Source organism: Amia ocellicauda, chromosome 21, assembly GCF_036373705.1.
Source record: "Amia ocellicauda isolate fAmiCal2 chromosome 21, fAmiCal2.hap1, whole genome shotgun sequence".
NCBI classification, from domain to species: Eukaryota; Metazoa; Chordata; class Actinopteri; order Amiiformes; family Amiidae; genus Amia; species Amia ocellicauda.
The window spans coordinates 6877335-6901696 of record NC_089870.1 but is presented as its reverse complement, the minus strand read 5'-3'; the positions used below and the strand labels follow the sequence as shown (position 1 = coordinate 6901696).

General features: G+C 41.2%; 1 protein-coding gene across 1 annotated transcript; it reads left to right on the top strand.

Moving 5' to 3' along the window:
* The first annotated feature begins 52 nt into the window (after nucleotides 1-52).
* Nucleotides 53-23091, top strand: dcaf5 (ddb1 and cul4 associated factor 5). The gene is made up of 9 exons (XM_066694263.1): nucleotides 53-474; nucleotides 2963-3106; nucleotides 3384-3420; nucleotides 4291-4430; nucleotides 9867-9996; nucleotides 11529-11742; nucleotides 15661-15727; nucleotides 17213-17340; nucleotides 20794-23091. The coding sequence occupies exons 1-9, from the start codon at nucleotides 267-269 to the stop codon at nucleotides 22324-22326; spliced, it is 2601 nt and encodes an 866-aa protein (XP_066550360.1). The 5' UTR covers nucleotides 53-266; the 3' UTR covers nucleotides 22327-23091.
* The last annotated feature ends 1271 nt before the right edge of the window (nucleotides 23092-24362 follow it).

Here is a 24362-nt window from a genome sequence, read left to right as displayed (position 1 = left end):
TGCTGTCGGGAGAGGTAGAAAAGTTGAGCTTCACGGATGTCAATGACTGCACCCCGGTCAGCTGTGATGATGATGTCGGCGGAGGAGGGGGCTGGGGAGCAGGAAGCGCTTCGTGTGTGTGAACTGCAAACACCCAGCGCACAGGGAGACTCTCCGTACCATGATGTAGCCGCAAATAAACCCACAACGCAATCTGACATCTTTCATGTTTGGACAGACCGCCGTCAGACATTGCGGGTGCGTGTAGTTCCCGGAGACAAGGCAGAATGAAGGAGCTGAAGGGCTGCGGGATGCGCTCGTCGGTGGGCTTCTTGTCCCGGAGGAAGATCAGCGGGCACCCCCTGATGAAGGACGAATTTCAGCGGCGACGGCTGGCAGGCTGCACAAGCCTTTATAAGAAAGATCTGCTGGGACATTTTGGATGTGTCAATGCAATAGAGTTTTCTAACAATGGAGGGGAATGGCTAGTGTCCGGTATGTTGACATGTCTTCCGTTTCCCCCCTGTCTATGATTATCGTCGTTATTATTATTATTATTAGTAGTAGTAGTAGTATTACTATTATTATGATGGTGGTGCATTTAGCTTTGCAGAGTAGATACTAGACATCGTTATTTTTCAGGTTGCAACATTATAAATGCATGCAACAGTGTACATGTTTTGCACAGGATTGACGATACATTTGTGAGAATAATTTACCGTCTGCACTGTACATGATACAGGCCGTCTGTATGTTCACTGTTCTAACACCACCACCACCAAACACATCATACAAATGTCAGTGTGATCAGAGATTAGTCGTCACTATAGGATTTCCTTCAGTGGATTTAAATCCGAATTATGAAGTTTTCCTGCGGGGCTGTTAATTGAATAATGATGTAATGGCATAAACTGCGTCAAAATGTGATCAACTATAATTATATAATGCACACACACAGATAAGCGTACAGTTGCTGTGTGGTATAGGTTGTCAAAAGTAGCTCCTCCGCTTGAGAAAGTTTAATTCAAACTATGGCAATAGTGCTCAAAAATATGAGAGTGAAAAGTAGCTGCATACTAGGGAAATGCATTTTAAAAATGTTGCTGTGCCTGGTGTATTGAATACGTAAAACAACAACGACGAAGGTTAACATGATCTTGTCTACCCTTAAACGTATCGGAGCTCCACACATGAATGTATTTTAAAACACTGCGTAATATAAAATGCATGCTCCTGGGTATGTTGAACTCAAGGGTGCAAATGTTTGCTCTCTCGGGGAAAGATCCGGATTCATTAGTTTTCTTATTTGGTGTGCAAAAAAACACCCTACTTAGTTGGAGTTGTTGTTTGTGTATTGGATTAACTACTGTACGCATTTCCGTCCCACAACTTGGAGCCCGTTTCAGCGGACAAGTGCTGAAGTTGAACTGCAGGCTTCACAACATCGATAAAGGCCCCACTCCGGCAGGTCAGGGGGAATGATCGAGTGCCTATTTAATGATGACAGACGAAAGAAGTTGGATTAAAGCCATCGCCGATTGAAATCAATACTCGTTGTATTAGAAAACAAAAATATTCGTGTGTTTGTTTGTTTTTTATTGTGACTTGTGATTTATAAAATTAAATGTACACCATTCCTGATTCTTATTAATTCATATTATTCGTCTATTATTATTACTACTATTATTATTATTTTAACCGCTAACCTTTTGAGTCTTGCTTGAGCCCGTGGGCTATCCCGCCTCGAACTTCCTGCTTACGTCATCGGTACCTAGGATTTAGATTCGCTGCATTTGATTGATTTCTTTCAGTAATCGTGATGGGTTAGTGACTGACTTATCATGGATTTCTGAAGATGAGCTTATTAGAAAAGTACCACAGCTGGCCCTCGCGTTATTTAGTCACATTTAAAACTTGCTTTTGTATTTCTTTAAAGTTTGTGCTCAGAGTTAAAACGTGTGAGCAAAGTGAGCCCATTGTTTAATCCTAATGCATTTCCTTCATGCATTTGCTTTGCAGGGGTCTTCGCACGTCGCAGCAGTGTTGTTATGTTTCAGAAGCTGCACAACAAATATTTTAACGTTTTGGGATTAATCAACAGGTTTCAAGTAAATTAACATCTTAAAATAAATGTTTTATTGTGAAGTTATCGATCTTATAGTCTTAACAACCTTGCACCCCTGCTCATATATATAAAAATTAACATTTAAATAGCGCAAGCATGCACACAGATCCCTGAACTCGTGATTTCATTTACTATACACACACACACACACACATTATACCATCTGGCATAACCTCACACATGGTGTTTGGTTTAGAATTCGTTAATCTATCCTATTTACACGATAGGTTCCATTTAAAGAAGGTCCTGTTAAAATTTATGTTGAAGTGATCTTTAAACAGAAACCCCCCCTTTCACACTGTTTAATTAAGTTGCTTCTTGTTTAACCATTGGACCACCTACCTCATTCAGATAACAAGCATCTGGAATTTGCCCCTGATTTCCAAATGCAAATGTATTGTGGGACTTGGGAACTGCAATTAAAATTAATTACACATCCATGATACAAGACAAAACTGAAACAAACCAACACACACATCCTCTTTTACACTTTCCTGCTATTTTTTTCCATCTGTTCATTTTTTCAAAGCAGTGTCCCCCAGAATTATGTCTGTTCCTAAAGTCCGCTTTTAGATTGATCAGTTATTTGTCGTGCTTGGTTATCATCACCGAGATGAACAAGGATTAACTGGCTTTACTAAAAAGTTAATCCACCACAGATTGTCACTTTCTTCAGTGTGGTACAGGCCTTTGGTTTGGAATGTAATTGCAATTAGATGCTATTTGAGAGCTACTTGTTCAAATTATTCAATCTGGTGAAATGTTTTTAGAAACTTGCGGGTATTTATATCTGGGTATTTCTGCTCTTATAATACATGTCAGTGAGCCGGGGGCTGACCTTTGTCTGAACCCTTACAGGAGGGGACGATCGGAGGGTGCTGCTGTGGCACATGGAGAAGGCCATCCATGCACGCGCTAAGCCAGTCAAGCTGAAGGGGGAACACCTTTCCAACATCTTCTGTCTGGCTTTTGACAGCACCAACAAACGTGTCTTCTCTGGAGGTAACCAGAAACTCCATGTGATTGTTATTCAGTGGCCTATGGCAGGAATTTACTAAAAGGCCCTGACACAAATACACCATTCTGCTACCCAATAACCCCCCTGAACTAACTTTCATAGTAAAGGGCATTATTGCCCTTCTGGAAAGCCCATGGACATGGTTTTGTTGTTAAGGGGGCTTTCAGATAGATTCCTATTTGGATTATGTAACCATTTTTGCAGTTTGTGTAAGACCATTGTTGTTGGTACTTCTGATTTATAGATTTGTTTTTTCTTCAGGCAATGATGAGCAAGTTATCCTACATGATGTGGAGAGGTAAGTGCGTCTTTATTTGTTGAGTATATTTAGGAATACATCAGTCTTGGTGTCATTATATACTGTGCCTATAGGAAGAATTCACCCCCCTTGGACTTTACAACATGACATTTTGATGCATTTAGATGTTTCCCCCTTGTTGATTTACACAACTTACTCTAAACGGGGAGGTGAAAAAACAAACAAAACAAAAATCTGAAAAGTCTTAATTGGATACATATTCACCCCCTTTGCTATGACACTCCTAGTAAGATCACGTGCAACCAATTGCCTTCAGAATTCTAACAATAAGTGGAATGGAGTCCATCTATATGCAGTATGAAATCAATATAAAGTAAAATTTAATATGAAAATATTTCAAGTGTTCAGGATGTAAAGAATTTCAAATAATTATTGCTACTCGGAAAGTACAGTCTGTTTTCAGCACAAGGCTACATTAGGCTACATCTTTTCAAACAGTAACTTTGTTAAGCTTCACACCCTGTTTCATTTCATCCACAAATATCTCAAAAACACTACTTTTCCCCTGTATTGTGTTATATGTGACGCTCTCACTTTAACCTTTTGTTACCACAACCATTCTTTTCTGTAGTACACACCTACCCATCACTGTGACAGTTTTAAATAATGTGGCATGGTTTTTAAAGCATAATAAACTCTTTCAAATGTGTTGAAGCCAACCTGCATCAGATACCCAGCAGTGTCCCCCACCTGGGATTGAACCCACAACCCCCTGTTCAGGAGTCCAGAGCCCTAAAAACTTCTGCACACTGCTGTTAGGATTAAGTATCATGTAATGTCAGTGAGTCACGTCTGTACAAGATCAGCTTGCCCCCTCTCTCTTAATGTCGGCATTGTCTTCTTCCTAAGGGGGGAAACGCTGAACGTCTTCCTGCATGACGATGCGGTGTATGGTCTGTCTGTCAGCCCGGTCAACGACAACGTGTTTGCCAGCTCCTCGGATGACGGGCGTGTCCTCATCTGGGACATCCGTGAGCCGCCCCATGGAGGTACGCTACAACCATCTTCCGTGTACAACTCCTGTAGGCCGACTACTCCCAGCTTTGCAGAAGCTTAGTCAGGGCTCTTCAACATTTTTTTTTTTTAGTTAAGAGTAGGGGGGCCAGTAACATTTGATTTTTAGATTATTATTTTTTTGCAACATGATAGGTATTATGTGAAGTAATGTTAGTATATTTTAATAAGTTCACCATAAGAATAGTACTTGTTGTATCATCAAAAGACCACACAGACAAGTACAATTATCTTACTAGTGTTAAGCACTTATATTGCTCATATGGCATTTTGATTTTAAAGCTAGTATTTTTAAATTAATGCAAAATGTAAGAATAAAGCACAAACAAAAAAAACTAAGAAAATAGATACTGTCCATACAGTACAATTTTAATTTGAATACCTGATGTACTGCAGGTATACAATCAGAGCAAATTAATGAAAAGACATTCAGTACAATAACTATGATTGTGCATCTTTCTGATTCCAACTCGCTTTAATGGGAAAAAATTCTATTATTTCCCTGGGCCACATGATTCCATATGTATTGATCAGGCATGATGTGCTAGCAAGTCTTTTTCTATGAGATATCTACACAGTCACTGCGCCGTACCCGGTAGGACATAAGCTGCTACGGCCAGTGTCACTATGCTGTTTTTAGCCATCGTGTCAGTGTGCAACTGTTCAACAATATAAAATGAAACATGCCACATTTTCAAAGATTTTACTGAGGTAGTTCATTATAAGAAAATTGGTCAATTTAAATGCATTAATTAGGCTCTAATGTATGGATTTCAAGTGTTGAGGGAGTGTGCGATTGGCTGCCGACTGCAGGAATGTCCACCAGAAATAAGCTTTGTGTTTGTATGGAAAATTTCTAGGATATTTCATTTTAACACTTTACATGTTGCGTTTACATTTGTGTTCAGTATATATAATTATTATTAATACAACACTTTTTTTTTAATTAGCCACTACTTGCCTGAAATAACCCCCTGTCAAAACCTTTTTTTTTTTTTTTGGATGACTGTCAGCAGGCCACTTTGCTGTCCCTTGCAGCCTGAAGGTGCACAGGCTATAGTCTGTAGTATTTCAGCTACTGGATGTCTCTTGTTGATAGGTCTTGTTCATGATTGAAAATTGTTTGCAATGGCAAGTATTATAACAAGCATTTCTCCATCTGACTTCTTTATTAACGTGATACCTGGGAAACCAGGAAACTGAATTGCTTAGCATCAAACCAGCCCATATTAAGGTTAGATAATGCAGAGGTTAGATCAAGCAGACATTTAAATTACGTTCAGACCCTGCTTAGAGCTACCCCATATTCTGCTGATTCGCTATGGATAGATAGTTGGCTTGGATAGAGGGGGGGGGGGAGTTCTTGCCAATTAATGTTTGTGTGGCTACATCTGATTTAGTTCAATTTATTCAATGTTGATACATCATGTTAAGTTGCATTGTATGAATTCCAATGCTACGTGGGTGGCTGTAGCGGTCCACATTAAAACATATTACAGAGACGTGATGTGTACTGTTCAATATTGTAGGTGCAAAAAAACGCAGTTAATGTTCAAGAAAGAAATGTTTTTACTGACTGTACTGCAGGTTTATAAGTTATGTTTTTAATTATATTTTTAAATACTTCGCATTTACCGATACTATAGCCCTCATTCACATGAAAGAAATAATGCTGTCAGGAACGCATCTCCATTACAACGGTTTTAATGTCCCCTTTTAGCACTGATTCAGTTCGCACTCTTCCTCAGCGTCAACTGTAGTCTGAGTGTACTGTTGAGGAAAGGAAATGGAAAAAATGAAAAGTATTCAGATTGTGTGGTGTGATTAAGTTCTTATGAAATTGAGGTTGAGTATTTTGGATAAGATTTGCACCTCTGCGAGCTGCCATGTTTTTGCCGTTCATCCACAGACTTACATTTAAGAGAGAGAGAGAGATCTTTGATCACATGCCAACACATTCTACTTGCTGTCCTTGGCCAGTTTTATTTCTGTATTATATTGAAATGCGGAACTGCATAATCAAAAATAATAGTTTTAAACAACTGGCCATTGGGATTGTTAAGCAAGCATCCTGACAGGTTTACGGAACTAATAACTTTGTCAGGAGAGCTTTATAAACGAGAATAGGTTCATTTGTCTATTTATAATGCTGTTAATCTGACTACTTTCTCACCTGACCTTTTCGTCAATTTGCAAGGCCTGTTCCCTGTCACAATGCGTTCTACTTAAGGTTCTCCACTACAATGAAATTCGCTCGGGCTGTCCAGAAGATGGAAATGAATCAGCACTGTCAAAAGCTTAGTTAAGTCTCTAAAGCAGCTTCCTCAAGCTTAGTTTTCATGAAATGTTTTTTTTTTTTTTAAGCATAATATTTTTTGTATTACATAAAACACCATTAATAATTCTGTATAATAAATGGAGTCCAGATTGGATGCCAGAAGGAATGCATTTTTTCTAACCCATATAACCAATTGTTGTTGTTATAATGCCTGCTTATTAACATTGATGTCTAGTGAAGCATGGCCTGACAAGTTGTCATTTCTTTAGCACAGCTGTGTCTACTATTTTAATAGAGGTCTGGTTGGCCTGCTCCTGGAAAGGAACTAGACAATGCAGTCGTGCTTGTATCTACTTCGAAAGTCAGGATTAATACCTGGACCATAGACTGATTTATTCATCTTCGGCTTGTTACTTGTTTTACATATTGAATCATCGAGTAAATTAAGAAGACAGTTAATTTTGTAATGTGTAGTATGAGCTTCCACAGGCCAGATTGAGTCTCATCTGCTTACATCAGAGCACACAGATGGTTTTTTTAGTTGAGAGTGTAGGTCTGTACACATTGGGTTTTTATGCCTTGTATAGCACATATGTTACCAATAGTATTCTGAAATGTAAATCTGGTCCGGATTTAATCTAAACTAAATCGCCAATCCCAAATACAAGATGGCTGCTTTCCACTGGGCAGATGCAAGAACCCTCTGGCACTCAGAAATTCTGCATGAAGTGATTATTGGGGAATTTGTTATTGGCGAGGTGGGAGGAAGCTTGAGTTTAAATTGGGTCTTTGTCAGTATAATGCACAGTATATTGTTAGATTGTTTTAGTCTTATACAAATTAACAAAGTCTCCACATGGATATTTGATATCAGTCAGATTGTCATTTGATACATTTATAAGCTGTTGTTGTTGTGTGGACTTTGTGCAAGATTGTAAATGCAAGATTGGGCAGGATGTGGATTAAGGTTGGCAGTGCTCCGGTTTTGCTGGATACGGCTCTGGAGTGGCTCCAGAGGTTCAGCTCCAGCTCCAGGCCAGCTCCAGGCCAGCTCCAGAGCGGCTCTGGTGCAGCTCCACACTGCTGCTCCAGCTCTGTTTGCTTTTAACTAGCTCTTGCTGTGGAGCCACAAAAAACAGTGCAAACTATGATGCAATCATTATTCATTTCCTTTTTTACTTCTTTAATGTAAATAACTGTTTAACAAAACCAAAATATGAATAACATACATCTGTTTAACCATTCAAACATGTAGAAAATTGTAAAGATGTCTGTGGCAATTAGGGTTGCCAGCCGGCCAGTATTTTAGTGGACTGTCCGGTATTTGTACACTACATGGCCTACAGTATGTGGACACCCCTTCTAATTAGTGTAAAAGGCATGTGGGAGACTCTAAGACCAAGTAGAGGAAGATTCTATGGTCTGATGAGACCAAAATAGAGCTTTCTGGCCTCAACGCTACCGTACATCATCCTGAGAACACCATTCCTACTGTGAAGCATGGTGGTGGCAGCATTACGCAAACTGGATGCAGCAAAGTACAAAGAAATCCTGTAAGAAAACCTGCTGAAGTCTGCAAGAGACCTGGGTCTTGGGAGAAGATTAATCTTCCAGCAGGGCAATGACCCCAAACATACAGCCAAAGCCACACTGGAGTGGCTTAAAAATAAAAAGGTCAATGTCCTGGAGTGGCCCAGTCAAAGCCCGGACCTCAATCCAGTTGAGAATATGTGGAAAGAGTTGAACATTGCTGTTCACTAAAGGTCCCCATCCAAGTTGATGCAGCTTGAGCAATTTTGCAAAGATGAATGGGCAAACACTGCTGTGTCCAGATGTGCAAAGCTGGTAGAGACTTATACACATAGACTCATGGCTGTAATTGCTGCCAAAGTTGCCTCTAACAAATATTGTTGCAGGGGGCATGACTCCAGCATGTGACCTTAACTCCCTTGGACAAACTAGTCAGGACATTTCAGATAACGGACAACTGGTTAATTTAGACAGATGAAGAATTTGGTTGGAATAAAATAATTTGGAAATACTTAAAATGTATGAGTTAAAATTGACTTTACTTCTTTTGCAAGTGGTTTATGAGAGATGTGCCCTGAGATTATAGAATCACTTCTAGAAAGTGAGAGGTGTGAGAAAGTAAAGGTGTCATAAAATTACAATTTATACATTATTTTTGTATTATGTACTAATAGCTGGAGTGAGAACTGATCTTATTTTATAACCCCCATCAAAAAACAATACCTATGAAGTTACATATTTTGTTAATTCAAGAAAACTGGACTTAATATCTGGGTGAGTTTAATGAAGGGGGGAAGAGTGGAGCAGCTCCATGACCTCAGCTCCGGCTCCAGCAATGCCAGCTCCAGCTCCACTCTGGCTCCAGAACACAACTAACAAAAACTGTCCAGCTTCGCTCCAGCTCCGGGCTCCGGAGCCGATGCACGGCCAACCCTAATGTGGATCTTCAGTGACCAGTAGTAGCAGGTGTACCATATTTGTGGGACATGAGGCACAGTAGATTGGCAAGCCCTCCAAGTCTATACATCTCTGTGGATTTGCTGAATGCCTTTATGATTAGTGTTAGTTAGTGGGTTAGATGTAAGAGTCATAAGAACACATTTAAGGCTGCATGTGAGAGAGTTGGCAGTGAGTGTTGGCATCAATGACATGGCTGGATAACTTCTTCCACATTCCCACAATGCTTTGTGTAAAGAAGTGCCCACTGCTTTCAGTCTTAAAAGCATTTTCCCTATTCATGTATGTATGTAATGGTATGTATGTATGTATTTATTTGGAGACACCTTCACCAAACAGCTTTCTCAAAAAACATGGCAAAGTGCAGTAAAAACAATCAGTGCAAAATACAATTGCACAGATCATAGTACATATGAGCTAACAAGTACAAACATAAGAGTTCTCACCCTGGTATGTGCCAAGGGCAGGGGTAGGCATAAAAGTTCTAAACAACATAAGTAATCAGGAGCATGAGGTAGCATTGCTGTCCAGAGATTAGGCAGGCACAGGTACAGGCTGAACTAATGTGTCTACCAGACGTCAGAAGGTGGCCAGGGACAGTGCAGTCCTCTTTAAAGTCCATTTTCTTGCTTGCTTTGTGTTCCAGAGCCCTTCTGTCTGGCGAACTACCCGTCAGCCTTTCACAGTGTGATGTTCAATCCTGCCGAGCCCCGCCTGCTGGCCACTGCCAACTCCAAGGAGGGAGTGGGATTATGGGATATCCGCAAGCCACGCAGGTAACTAAAATCGCCACCCCTGGCTCACTGGAAAACTCCTAAAGAGCTCGTTTGAGGGAAACACATTACCACAAATTATGGTTGTATTCGTCTTTGTGTTGCTATAGTAAAGAAGCATAAGATTGATACCACTCTTCCCTATCAATTCTATCATATAAGCAACTTTTAAAACTTTTAAAACTTTTTAAAAGCTATAGCTGCAGGAAAAAAGTGTCCTTTCCAACAACAGAGGAAATTAATAAACCGTGAACATTGTTTGTGCAGCAATCTGTTTGGGAAAAAAATAAGAGCAAATTAGCAATCTGCTGCTATCACTTTGATCCCAGTGCCATTCAACATTTGCATCAGTATAATTCCACTCCCCCACACGGGTTTGTATGAATACTAGGCTAATGCACAGTAATGTATGCAAGTGTGCGATTTTCAGAAAAGTTAAATAGTAACTTATTTTGTGTGATGGGTTGTTTAAAAAGAAATGCTGTTCCAACACTCCAGCCTTGAATTGACTGCACCAACTACAAGAAAAACATATGATCATAATTATTGCTTGTTGATATTATTGCTTTATCATGTTTTGTCCAAACTGAAATGAAAACATACACTTTTGTAGGTACCCAAACAGAACAAAAGCATACAACAAACAATTACCTAGTTTAAAAAAAAAGTGATGTTATTGTTTATATGTTTAATTTCTGCATTTAAAGAACATCAACAAAAAGATATGGCGTGAACACGGTGTATGTAAAAACACCAACATAAAATATAAACCCGAAAACAAGCAAAACAGGAATGCAATACCCGTTTTATAGTTTACAGTAAAAATGTTAAAGGAGACCCCAATCAGCAAGGAACTCTCTAAAATGCTCTTGTGACACACAGATTGCTTTCAAAATCAGCTTTATTTTTAAGAATGCGTATACATATAATCGGATTTATTCTGAATTCGGTTTATTTTACAGTGCGCTACATTACACTTGCATTCATTGCAACAAGAAAAGTGCCCGACTCCATGCACCGACAGCTGATTTCACAGTAAAAAGAAACTGATTTCAGAAGTTTCCAAAATACAGTTGTTCAGGACTGTGTATATGTAAGGAAAACAGAACTACAAAACACTTCAGTGCAAAGTATGCAGAGCAGTTGGATTGTATCTGTGGCTGATTTGGCCCCTGTAGTCTGTGCTTTCTGTCTGTCTTCCACTAGAGGGAGCCAAATCATTGCATTAAGACATCAATCCAAACATGCAAGCAACTCCTTCACTTATGACATAATTGGTTCCTGGAGAGACGTCATAAGTTGAGCCATTGCAAGTCGAACCCTTATTTCTCAGTCATTTTCTAAATTACAGTTCTGTTCTGGGAAACTACGGAAATGGATGAAAACTAAATGAAACCGTAGTATATGCCTGTCCGATAAACTGTACTCGGTCAAGTAAGATGGATGCAGTCTGCCTGCGTCCCAGTGGCTTCCTGTTATGAGCACGGAGGCTGCATCTGTCGAAGCTGCCAGTGATGTCTTCTCTCTCTCTCCAGCTCCCTGCTACGCTATGGAGGGAACCTGCCTCTGCAGAGCGCCATGAGCGTCCGCTTCAACAGCACGGGCACCCAGCTGCTGGCCCTGCGCCGCCGCCTGCCCCCGGTCCTGTACGAGCTGCATTCGCGCCTGCCCAGCTTCCAGTTTGACAACCAGGGCTACTTCAACTCCTGCACCATGAAGAGCTGCTGCTTCGCTGGGGACAGGGACCAGGTGAGGAAGAAAGCCAGGGTAGAGTGGCAGAAATGTCCCAGAAACGAGAGAAATATCAAATCTGTCATGAGGTATAGCTTAGGCTTGGAAGAGAGTGGGAGATCTGGACAAGGCTTGGTAGCTGTACTCCTGAGAAAAATAAAATGGCAGCAACAAATCTTTACTAAGTTTGCTGGAGGTGCTGAAAGCTGGTAATAGTCGGTGCAGTCCTGACGTTTCTAGGTAGCAGCTGAACCCCTGGGGGGCGAGGGATAACACGGAGAGCGCACAGGAGGGAGGGAGGGGAATGCAGAGCTAATAAACGCCTGATCCAAAATCCAGGCTTAAAACACGCATGTTGGCTCGGCTCCCAGGTAGTTTGAGTGTTTGATCTGCCGTAATACGAAATGTGCTCTGAATTTGGTAACCTCGTCTTAGGCAATTTTAGAGGAAATCTATAAAACTTGTGAAACGCTACTGTTACCTGGCGAGGTAAAAAGTGTTGGATTCCAAACAATGTCGGTGATCTCAGAAGGGATTCAGATGGATTGCTAGAATAAGCACGAATGGGAAAATCAAAGCAGTAATGACAGTCTAGGGAAAGTATATCTTGTGTCTGCAAAAGCTGAATCAGCTTGGTTCTGCAGAGGGAGAATAATTGAATAATACAGAAATGCAGATGGGCATAAAAACTGGTCCACAAGGGGTCAGCATTCCATAAATGAAAACTTAATTTTTACTTTTCCATCTATTTGTGAAAGTCAGTAACCCTGGGATTTGATTTTTGAAATACATTTGATTCAATTCCTAGAAACAAATCTACATGAAATCCCATTAAATTCTCTCTTTGCACGTGCTTGTTTTCCAACAGTTGAATAGTGTTTCCATACATCTAAGTAATTCTCTTCAAATGCTGAAATGTTTTCCCTAACAAAGTCCAAATGGTTCTTAATGAATCGTTGTTACATACAAGGCTGTGCAGTTTCCACACACATAAGTATGCGCACTTATAGGTTATACACACGGGGTCGGGTCTCTCGCAATCTTGGCAGTCCGGTGGGTTAAACCCCCTCTCTCTCATAGAGCTCTTCAGACATTACATCACTCGGAAGCCATGCTTGTTGATATTAGGGCCCTGTTTCAGTGTCTCAGGAATGCGCTGCACTTTTCCCTCTCTCGTGTCTGAAAGCACACCGGCGCTTGGATTTTTCCAGCGAGTGTAAACCATTAAAGTCTTCCACTGGGGTGAGCCAGGGGAAGGAGGGCTAAAGGGTTGGGGGTGGGGGTGGGGGTGGGGGTGGGGGGGGTGGCTGCATTCCTCGCTGACAGTAGATTGCTTTCTTTGTCCATAACAAGCATGGGTTGCTTTAGCTTCTTCTGTATTCGCTGTGCTGGGGGAAATTAATGTGTGATTGGTGCAGACAGGAGCAGTGCCCAGAATGACTGTCTAGCTGAGAGAGAAATGAAGTTTGATGGGCATATACAGCCACAATGTCCTGTTTTGGTTAGCATGAATTGCTGTATTTGTTGTAACCCACATAAGAAGAAGAAAATGGGAAAATGTTTTACATGAATAACTCCTATTGTACAATCTATTGAGCGTTTGTCCTCAGGTATACGAACTATATATGCAGATAAACCATAGTCTTTAATACAATGTTTGTAACCTGTCATTTGAGAATTCCACTGATCTTCGTTAGAATAATACAATTAAAGCCTGGGGTGAGTTTTTATAAGCTTTTTACAATTTCTGTCTACCTTAAAGCATACTTTTCACTATTTTCCCCTCTCTCTGTATTACCAAAAGTACTGGGAACAACACTCAAAGTACGAAAAACAGCTGTTCACAATTAATTTAATAGGATGTATGCCCTTAATGACTATGCAAGGCTTCTGATAGGCGGCCGGCAACATTTTGTTTTGTGGCATCTTCCTGATTTACCATTTACAGCTCGTCCCAGTGTTGTGCGATTGGGACTAAGGTCATGACTGTGGGTAGACCATAAAAATAAATAAGTAAATTACCACCGAGTTACATTCCCAGCTCAATTATCAGTTATCGTCCTGGATGATGTTTGGGCCCAAACCATGAATTTCCATCGATGTTGTAGGATGGAAACTGCAACCCAGCATCAGTAACTCTTGTTGTGGTACAGACGGCTACCTGTGAGACTGAGCGGCCCATGTGGCTGACATCACAGCTGCACAATGAGCACTGATGGGGGATTTGCATCCCAAAGGAATCTTTCAACTTTCCATGGCTTTCGAAGCATCTGCACCATGCCTCCCGGCTTCTGTCAGTGGAGGGAAGCTTAACAATCAAGCTGCTTGTTTAAAGGTGGAATTAAAACCTTTGCATGGCCTATTAAAAGCAGCGCTCACCGCCTCGCACTTTAAATAGTCGGCTGTCAGCTATTCATTGTTAATGACTGGCTGCAGAAAAGCAAATAACTGTGTGTATTTTTAAGGTCCCATTTGAAACAAAACCCTCGACTGTTGAGGTCCCACAGGACTTCTGTAGGAGCCACTAACCACTAAATAAAAAAGGGGGTGGGGGGGTTATTGCTTCCAGCAGCTAGTAATGCCGTTATGGCAGTAAGACTGGCTAACAGCAAAGGCCTTGTAGTTGAGTTCTTTAAAAAAAAAAAAAAAAAAAAAAAAACACTCTCTTTCACTCTCATGTTTTCTGTGAGTGTAGTGATGTCGTTGTTATAGGCCCTGCCGAGCGAATCGCAGCAGAGGACTGCTTTTACCAGCAAATTTAAAGCCCTTCATTTACAATCTCGGTAATCCATTTGCAGCTAGCAATAGTCTCCATGAGGACCTGTCCTTTCCCTGGCTTCTACCTCATGAGATAAATTAAGAGTGAGATTGTAAAACCTCCAGTTTTCGTTGCAGAAAAGAAAAAATATATATATACTAGGAGAGGGCCTCGGCTTTAAGAGTGAGCAGGGTGAAAATATGGGGATGAATATTCCTTCAAAATCAGACTGAGGTGTTGGCATTGAACTCGCTCTGGACCTTGTATCTTGTCTGATTTAGGTGTAGTCTTACATTTTTAGGAAAGAAGTTGTAATTCCAAGCAAAATGTTAAATTCCTGTGGCGTATAGTAAGTTTCACTAGGAATGCCAAAAGTAGATTTTTAACTTTTTTTTAGTACTTTTAGTTTTTTTAACAGATTGCAAGATCTTAAGTTTTAATATGACCTTGTAAAACCACAGTAAACGTGTTGTAGGCCAGCATTAGAGCTATATTTTGTTCTATTAAGACCATATACTAGTTTTTGTCACTGTTTTTTCTAATTTGTGTATTTCCAGAAACCTATATTGTCAACCGTGGTCGACAGGGTTAATACGCACTGTATTAAGACTGTAGCCATAAATGATCAAATGTAGCATTTATGCGTAAACAAATGTCTTACCAACATCATTTTTGTTTATTTTTGTTGTTGTTTTTAATTGTCTTTTCTGTTGCCCTTCCAGCAAGTCCTCCCCGAAGTTTAATAAAGTAGCAAGTAGTCATAAAAGTTTTATAGCTTTAGTAAAATATTCATTTCATTTATATGTAGACTGTAGGGGGCAGGGCTTCCCTCGGCTCTATGTAATACTCTGCAGAAATGTTTTGCTTCTTTTATATCATATTATTATCTGCTTCTGTAATTTTGCCTGGAGAGGAGGCAACCATTAGGCCAAAGCCGTAGTTAAGAAGTGCCACAGAAGTTTTTCTCCTATTACAGTCTGTCATTCTAGAGGAGTTTTTGTTTGTCTCTGCTCTGTGTGAAATGGTTTACTATTTCTTGTATTATTATGTTGAGCTTTTGTGTTTGTTTTACCATGTGAAAGTGCTCTGTGTCAGCCTTTGTGGAGGGCACTATGCTAAACAAGTATGGATTGATTCTATGTTTCTCACAAAATGTGAACTTTATTATTATTTTACAGTACATCCTGTCAGGCTCAGATGACTTCAACCTGTATATGTGGAGGATCCCGAAGGACCCTGAAGCAGGTGGGTGAGATTGACAGTACAGTGGCTATAAAATCAAATCTAAAAATAGAATTTGAAGACTGTAAATTATGTGGATCATTTATTCTCCAATCATCTTGTAACAATGTATATAATATATAGAATTTATTTTATGAATAGTAAGAAGAGTAATACATTAAGCAAATTATCCCCCAGGAATACACACATGATTTTAAGTAGCCTTTTATTTGTAAGAAAAAAAATTCTCTGAGAAAGCCCATAAGGATCATTTGCACAATAAAAGTTTATGTAGGGTGTACACAGTGCTGGAATTGTTTTCTCATTTCTAGCCCTGTTAAAGTCTCGATTTGATGGAATGCACTTCTCCATTTTTATTTTTTATTTTTATCACAAGCTTACAATGACAGCTATGCTCTCATATTTTCATTGTTGGAAAAAGAGAAGCTGGCAAAATAAATCCCTTTGATGAGCAATCAAGGGCAGAACTTTGCTTGCCTGTGTTATTTTCGCTTATTTTGGTAGCCAAATGTTGAAGCACGACGTCACTGTGTAAAAATTCAAAGGTTCTCACCAGGCTATTGGTGCCAAGTGGATGGGGGGGGAACTTAACTCCAATTCTGTTGACTTAGAGCATTCTTCATCCATTCTTAGCTGTATTTTAGTATTAAAAATCCTAATTGTTAGAATTAGGTTTCTGATTGTGCTGCAAAACGCATGTTATGGCTTCTGGAAAGATGCCAGAAGCTTTCTTAAGACCAAATACAGCCAAACAATTGACCTATAACTGTCATAATCTGAACCAGTTTCCTGTTTCTGCAACTATATTATAATCCTCTTCAATGCTCTTCTGGATTTCCTACCTAGATCATGACATTATAGATCTTTACAAGTCATGATGTAGATGTCAATAACAAGGTAGACTTTTTAATGAATTCTGCCATTAGCATCTTGTGTTTTATAATGATTGTATGCAATCTCATTAGACTGAATAGGAAGACTCCTTACAGCTAAGGTTTGCTCATTTGCTTGCTAGACTCCTAGTCTATCATTTCCTGAATTATTCACAGCATGGCTGGGTAGTTTGTTCAGTATTCTCACAAACCCCAGTGTAATCTTTTCTTGCTTCTGAAATCAGCTTGCAGTTTACCATTTATTCCGCTTTTTCATATGTTCCTCATCCAAATGTTCTGTGCTTCTAAAGTCTGTTCATATTTTTTGTGAAAGTACTGCCAGTAATATTCAGGAGATTAGTATTGGTGCAAGTAGACCTTGGCTGTGTTTGTGTCTGGTGTGCAGATGGTAAATTGCCCGGTCATAAAATTGAGGCCTGTACACATCTTAAAGAGCAGCGTCACCATGTTGTAATCATATTTTATCTTGTAGGCTTTGATGGGTTGATGAGCCTATTTATCAATCAGGTTTTAATTGTTATGTACGCCTGACTGGAAATTACCTTATGTTGTGATCTGCAGCTGTGACCTCCTAACGTTGCGTTCGGTTCCACAGGAGGTCCAGGCCGAGTGGTCAATGGTGCTTTCATGGTGCTGAAGGGCCATCGCTCTATCGTCAATCAGGTCCGCTTCAATCCCTACACCTACATGATCTGCTCCTCGGGGGTGGAAAAGGTCATCAAGGTAAGCTGTCCCAGTCTCTGTTGCTGGACTGTAGTTCAAATCCTTCCTTGCTGGCTGTTACAGTTGTCGGGGTGTGGTCTGTAACTCAGTGGTTGTCAGGCTCCACTGCAGAGCTGTCTTCTGCACTAATATTCAGTCTAATTGGAAACTTTAGTGTGAATGCTTTTGGGGTCCTGATTGTAAATTGGGTTTTTGTTCTTGCGACAGCTTGCTGCCTTGCAGGGTTTCACAATGTCATTGTCCTCTGTGTTGTTTCCTTCTCTGAGGAAAACCATTAACCCCATGAACGTCACACACTTTGGTCTGTTGTGGTGCAAGAATGGTGTATGTTGATACTCATGTGTTTTTTTCCTGGCTTTTGCGGATTGATTTTATTTGGCATATGCATCAGTTAGTTTTAAAACAGTTTGTGCATAATCTCCTATAGTGTTTATTCCTGTTAAACAGCCACAGACAACCGCCATCTGTTACTGATTAATGTATGACCGCAGTATAATGAATGGAAAAGTGCTGCGTATTTTATTATATCATGAATGGTCAAACTCGGACAAACACTGCCACATTAAATATAATAATCCGGGTAGAAAATCTGGGTGGTAAAACAGTTTAACTTTCTCACGTATGCTAATATTAATCAATAACAGATTCAATTAGAAGAATATTATATGTTAGTGCTTAGCCACATTTTATTATGTTAAGTCATGCCATTGGACCCTTTAATCATCATTAGAGAATTGTGAACACCCTATTGTGAGTCCAGAACTGGATCTGAGTAAATGAAATGTACTTAATGTGCTGAATTTTTAGTGTTTAGAACAGGAGCCCCTTTTGGGTTTAATAAAACCAATTTCACAAGGTTTCTTAGTTCTTAAGGATGATTAGTTGAGACCTATAAAACCATCTGGATTGTGGTCCTACAGGACTGTGGTGCACCCATATATTACAATATAAGAACAATATTAGTTTTTGATGTAGGATAAGTTAGGTATAATGAAAGTCCCTCACATCTGTTGCAATGCAGCAGCTCTTGGACATATGTGGAGCCTTCATGCTTGTGAAATTTGACATTCTGCCCAGTGGGATTCGTCCCAGGTGGAATCACCTTTTTAGACTCAGTCAGAAATAGTGCTGTTTTGACACTTCTCCAAGATTTTTCAGTTCTGCTGTTTAGATCGAATAGGCACAGAAAATAATGGGAGGCAGGGCGAAGTAGGTCTAAGTATGTTTAAATCAAACCTGCACTTTCATGGATTCAACCTCATTTGCCCCACCCTTGTATGTACATCCTCCTCTAAGCCTTACTGCACAGCTGGTCAAAATAGGGTGTGGTTCATGCAGGTGTTACAAAGAGCGACGATGCCAGAACATTGTTGCATTCCAGTCATTAGCACTGCCCCAGGCTTATCTGTACTGTAAAGGTAAGTGTCTGCATTGCCTGTGCTTGTCTGTGTAGTAGGAATCCTTCTCTTCCATTGCTGTGCTCAGGAGGGATAGAGAACATTGGTAGATTGTAGCAAAAAAAAAAGCAAATTTCGATTTGTTGGAGATCTTATGGCTCTCCATTGTACACAGCTTACTGTGTTGATAACTCAGTAGTGAAGCACTCTCTTGTGCATCTTCACAATCAACCTGTGTTTATTGTTACCACTGTTACCATGACTGTCTGTGGAATCCTCCCCAACCCCCGTTCAACACAAAATGCATGGCCCCCCCACAGAAACATAACTTATGCCACTGAATGTCTCTATGGTAATACAATCACCGGTGTCTCTTGTCCACCCAGGAGCGAAGAGTTGGTTTAAATCCAAAACCAGGCCATTTACATGTTTACATAGGAAGGATTACAGACACCATTACTAAAGTGTTATTGTTGCTGTTGTTGTTTTACAGGTGGAGGTTAAAGAGCATTTTTAGGGCAAGAAATTAAGTAATCAAAAGCAGTTAGGCCTTATTAAATGTAATGGTTGATTGAATTCTGATTCCCAGAGAAAGAAAATATATATAAAAATAATGAGCATTGCATAAAAACATGAAGAAACAGCTGCACTATTTCTCCCCTATCATTTTTAAAGTAAAAATATAGTTTGTTGTTGTATAAATATATTTTTGTTAGAATTGATGTCAAACTGTTTTTATTAGTAAATTGATTTTACAACCCCTAGAATGCTAGAATAAAACAACATGAAGAACGTCTCTCATCTCAATCTTGTTTTTAAATGTATAAAGACAAACAAGGCCTGTTACCCAGAATAGCATTTTCTAGTGTGTGTGAACCATTTTTTAACTTTATTATATGTGGCATTCCTAGCGTTCTCCTGTCAGTCAACCAGTCAATTAAGCCATTTGCTACAGTCACAGGAACACCACAGACTCCTAACAGCTCTATCAAGTTCAGGTTCTCTGCTGGTGCCTGTCCTTCTGTAAGACATCCTGATATACAGTGGATATCCATGAAAAACAATTTTAAACCTCACTACCCTAAATTTTAAAGTTTTTTTTTTTTTTAAGTAGACAAGTTAACCACCAAAAGATTAATTTGAGAGCTATGGATGCACTGAAAGTTTTCACAGTCCCTTTGAAATTGTCAGTTCCTGTTATCGCACTTGCAAGTCTTATCGTGCATTTCATGGCTTCTTTTATCAGTGCAAGACTAGACTTGAGTTGTTCCAGTTCTCCCTTTTTGATTTCTTTTTTTTTTTTTGTCTGCTAGATGTGGGAGAAGTGAAATGGGTTAAAACAGGTGAGGGCCTGGGGGGCAGTATGATACAATGCTGAAAGCTGCATGTCTGGGACAGATTCTGTCATGGTGATTTACAGTGAAAGAGACTGGGAGGTAGACCTGCAAGAGCTGACGAATGAGTAGGTGAAGTGTTATATAAGGAGGTAGGGCCGAGGAACTCGATATGGAGGAGTGAAATTATGGAGACTAGGAGGTATTCGGTTGAGTATGCCAGGCTGTGTGGCAGGGAGATGGGAGAGGGATTGTTTTTTAATGGGCACAGTGGTCAGAGGTCTGATGAGAAGTTTTACTGTGAAGTATTGAAAACTCCTCACATTACCAGAACATGTTAAGCTGTTATAACGTGTATGTTGACTTGTGGGAATGCTCCACAAAGATTCGTTTAGACCACCGGGGTATCCAGGCCAAACCACAACTTTGTATTGGATTTAATTCTAACCAAAATGTTCAACATTTGGATTCATTGATTGACCCCTCTTCAAATTCAGCTCTCAAGGGACAGTTTTCCGGTCTAAATACTTTACACACTACACTTTACTACACTTTAATGAGCTAATTGATCAAATCATTCCTTGAACGGAACCACTGTAACCCCTATAGGTGATGATTGCAACGATCTATCGGAGCTGCTGGGTTGTGGCCCATCAGGGGCCCATCATGCTGCTGTAGAATGTGACTGTCTGATTGTGCCTCCTTCTTTCTCTGATCCCCAGGTGTGGAGCCCATACAAGCAGCCTAACAGCATCGGGGACCTGGAGGGGCGGGTGGAGGACAAATCCCGCAGCCTGTACACCCACGAGGAATACATCAGCCTGGTGCTCAACAGCGGCAGCGGCCTCTCACACGACTACGTCAGCCAGTCCATCCAGGAGGACCCGCGCATGATGGCCTTCTTTGACTCCCTGGTGCGGCGGGAGATCGAGGGCTGGAGCTCGGACTCGGACAGCGACCTAAGCGAGGGCACCATCCTGCAGCTGCACGCCCGAGGCCGGGGGGGGACCGGACGGGTGGTCAGGGAGACGACCGGTGCTCCCCCTGCCGCCGCTGCCGCCCGCCAGAGCGACTCCGAGCACTCCTCCTCCTCCTCCCTGGCCGCCCCCGACGGCGCGAGCTCCCCCTGTCCCTTGGAGGAGTTCGCCGTGTCCACGCAACAGCGATCGCACACCTACCAGGCCGTCCGCCTCCTGGACCTCGTCAACGACTCCTCCGACTCGAGTGGGCTCTGGTCGGACCCTATACCCCGGCCACGTTCCCCCAGCCCCAGGGAGAATTCCAGCATCTCCAGCCCCACCTCCTCGCCAGCAGCCACCAGCAGCACCAGCAGCACCAGCAGTACCAGCAGCAGTAGCAGTAGCAGCGAAGGTGAAGAGGAAGACCAAGAGGAGCAGAGGAGGTCCAGCACACGACTGAGGAACGCCTCCAGGAGACGCCGCATGAGGCTCCACCATCGAGTGGCTGAGCGGCCCAAGTCAGCCATCGCTCTTTATTCTGGTCTGGACTCCTGTAGTTACCCCAAGATCACTGTGGAGGACCCCTCCTCCTCCTCCAGCGAGGAAGCACAGAATTCGGGGAAAAGCAGGGCCCGTGGGAGCCCAGACCAAGACAGACTTGTGTTTCAGTCAGATACCCCGCCCAGAACGAGCCCCACTGTCTCTGTGGAAAGTCGTTCAGGCGAAAGGGAGTCAGAAGGCGAGAGTGGAAGGCCTTCGCGGGAGAATCTGTCCGGAATTCCGCAGGGAAATTCGGATCCTCCATTCTCTACTGGTAAAGGTCTCTCCGAGGGCCACTCGCCTAACGGGAACGAGTCGCAGAAGGGCAAAGGGAGAGACTTGCGAGGAGAGGGAGGTAGTGGGCCCAGAGAGGTGCAAAGTCCCAGGGTTTCCTGCGATGTTGTCCCACCTCCCATCCCTCCCTTGGAGCAGCGCTGCACGTCCCAGTCTTCAGAGAGCAGCTGTGGCTCCCCCATTCAGCATAGCCTGGGCATCAATGGACAACATGCAGCAGAAGGGAAAAGCAAGGATTGGTCCTGTGGCTCTCAGTCCTCAACAGCCGAATCCGAGATCCCCAGCCACCCTGAGCCCGATGCAGAATCTGTGGACTCCAAAAACCTGGCAGAGAGGTGCTCCAAGAGACCTCGGGCTCCTAGGATGGGACCCAGTATGACAGCCGGGCTCAAACGGACTCGAGCTGAGCCAGAGGAGGCCGACTCCCAGAGCTCCCCCTCAGAAAAGAAGTTCAAAACATGATAATACAGTTTCCTAGGCAGGAGGTGAAAAGACGTGCAGTTAGTGATTCCTAGGGCTTTTTGCAATTTGTTTTTTGTAAGGAAATAGACTGTCGGCACCCTCATCCAGTCCCTTAAAATTAGGAGAAGTCCTGACAAATACAACTATCCCAGCCTAACCTGCAACTCGTCTGCTCCTTTAACCAGCATGGGAGGTCTGCAGGTCATTGATTATAGCTTTGATATTTCTGTTGAATTTTAATGTCAGAGAAGAGGATGGGACCAGACATCATCATCATAATAATAATAATAATAATAAAAATAAGTAAATAAATAATAGTGCATTTGCTAATTGTTCACTTTTCAGTTCATACCAGGTGATTATTTTTATGTTAAACAAAGCAAACACTAAAACAACTGAGTAGAGCAAGGCCATCCCTTTCTGGATAAACTTTTTCAGTCCTTTTTTGATTCATGCTTTGATTCATGCGGTGATGGACAGATGGAGAGATATTAATGAAAGAAGGTATTCAGAGGACTGAGCGATGGTGTGGCAAGCCTATAATATTCTGAGCTCCAGCATCAAAATAAACCTCTCCTCTAGGCCTGCTGTTATGTTCCCGTTGTACAGAATTTGTTCCAAGATTGTGCATTAAAGTTATATTTCAGTGTTCATCTGTTTTCCTGGTATTTTGCTGTTTTCTCAACACAGACATTACAAGGGTCTGATCTGTTTGGAGATTGGTGGGACAATGACCTTGGTGTCAATAAAAGCCTGGAAATCTGACTCGTGCCGCTGAATTACTTATTACAATTTCCTTTTCCTATTAAGAATCTGTTCCATTTAATATAATCTAGCATGCATCTTTAAGTTATTGTCAGAAGCCACATTCTACTACAAATAAGTTAAAAGGTTTGCAATTTGTGATTCACAGATGAGTCAAAAGTTTTGATTCGGCCTAGGCTTGAATGCCGCTTCTGTCGGTTTGTGAATGGCATTCACCACATGCACCGAACTCTTCTTGATATATGCATGGCACTGGTTTGCAAAGATGAAAGAGAAGTGGTGAAAAGAGTACTATTGCAAAAATGCAAAAAGGAACTGAAGCTCCAGCGCCTTTGTAATACCTAGTTCTCATTTCTCTGAGAGAACTTACAGGAATTTCCACCCTTCAATGACTTGTCCCCTTCTTGTCCCAGAAACAAAACAACAGTCTCATGATGACTCACTCTGAAGTGCATCACACTCTTGGACTTATACAATAAGTGCTTTAGCCTCTCCAGTTTGGTACCAGTTTAGAATGTATTTGACCTTCCAAAGCAGTGACTGGTTCAGCCCGTTCACACTGGTTGAGGACAAACATTTGCACTCCCAGACCACACGATAACATTATGTATTGTATATGGCTAGTTTAAGTTCAAGTTCAAGTTCAAGATCAAACTGTGAATTTCGCTCCCAATCTGATCGGCAGAAATGTTTTGTACATTTGTTTGCAAAGGTCAGTCGCGCAGATCGAAAGTATCTTAAACATTTAGACCAGCCCAAATTGCTGGCTGAATATCCGCATGGTAAAAGTTGATCTGATGGTTATTGTCATAAACTGTGCTCTGAAGGAAAGGGAAGGGAAGGAAGGGTGTCCTGTGACATCTGTAAGCAGACAATTTTATGATCGGTTTGCATTCACTTTGCTAATGACTGAGCAAACATTGTTCTCCCTTTTATTCAGCAATATTTGACTTGAGAAATAGGTTTTCCACACTGCTTTTCCTAGCAATCGCAATCTGCATTTCCTTTGAGTAAATTAGAACCTCTCATTGCAGATTTTGTTTGGCAGATTCAAGTTTTAGTAATCATGATATTTCTAAACATTATTATTATTATTATTATTATTATTATTATTATTACAGTAAACAAATATTGAATAAAAGCATGTCCGTCCATCCCCCCAGAAACATAAATAGTGAACACAAGTAAGAAAGAGGAATAGGGAAACAACTGCTGTGTCAGTGTTGTGAAAAATAAGAGTTACAAAAGAGCATGGTTTGCGTTCATACAAC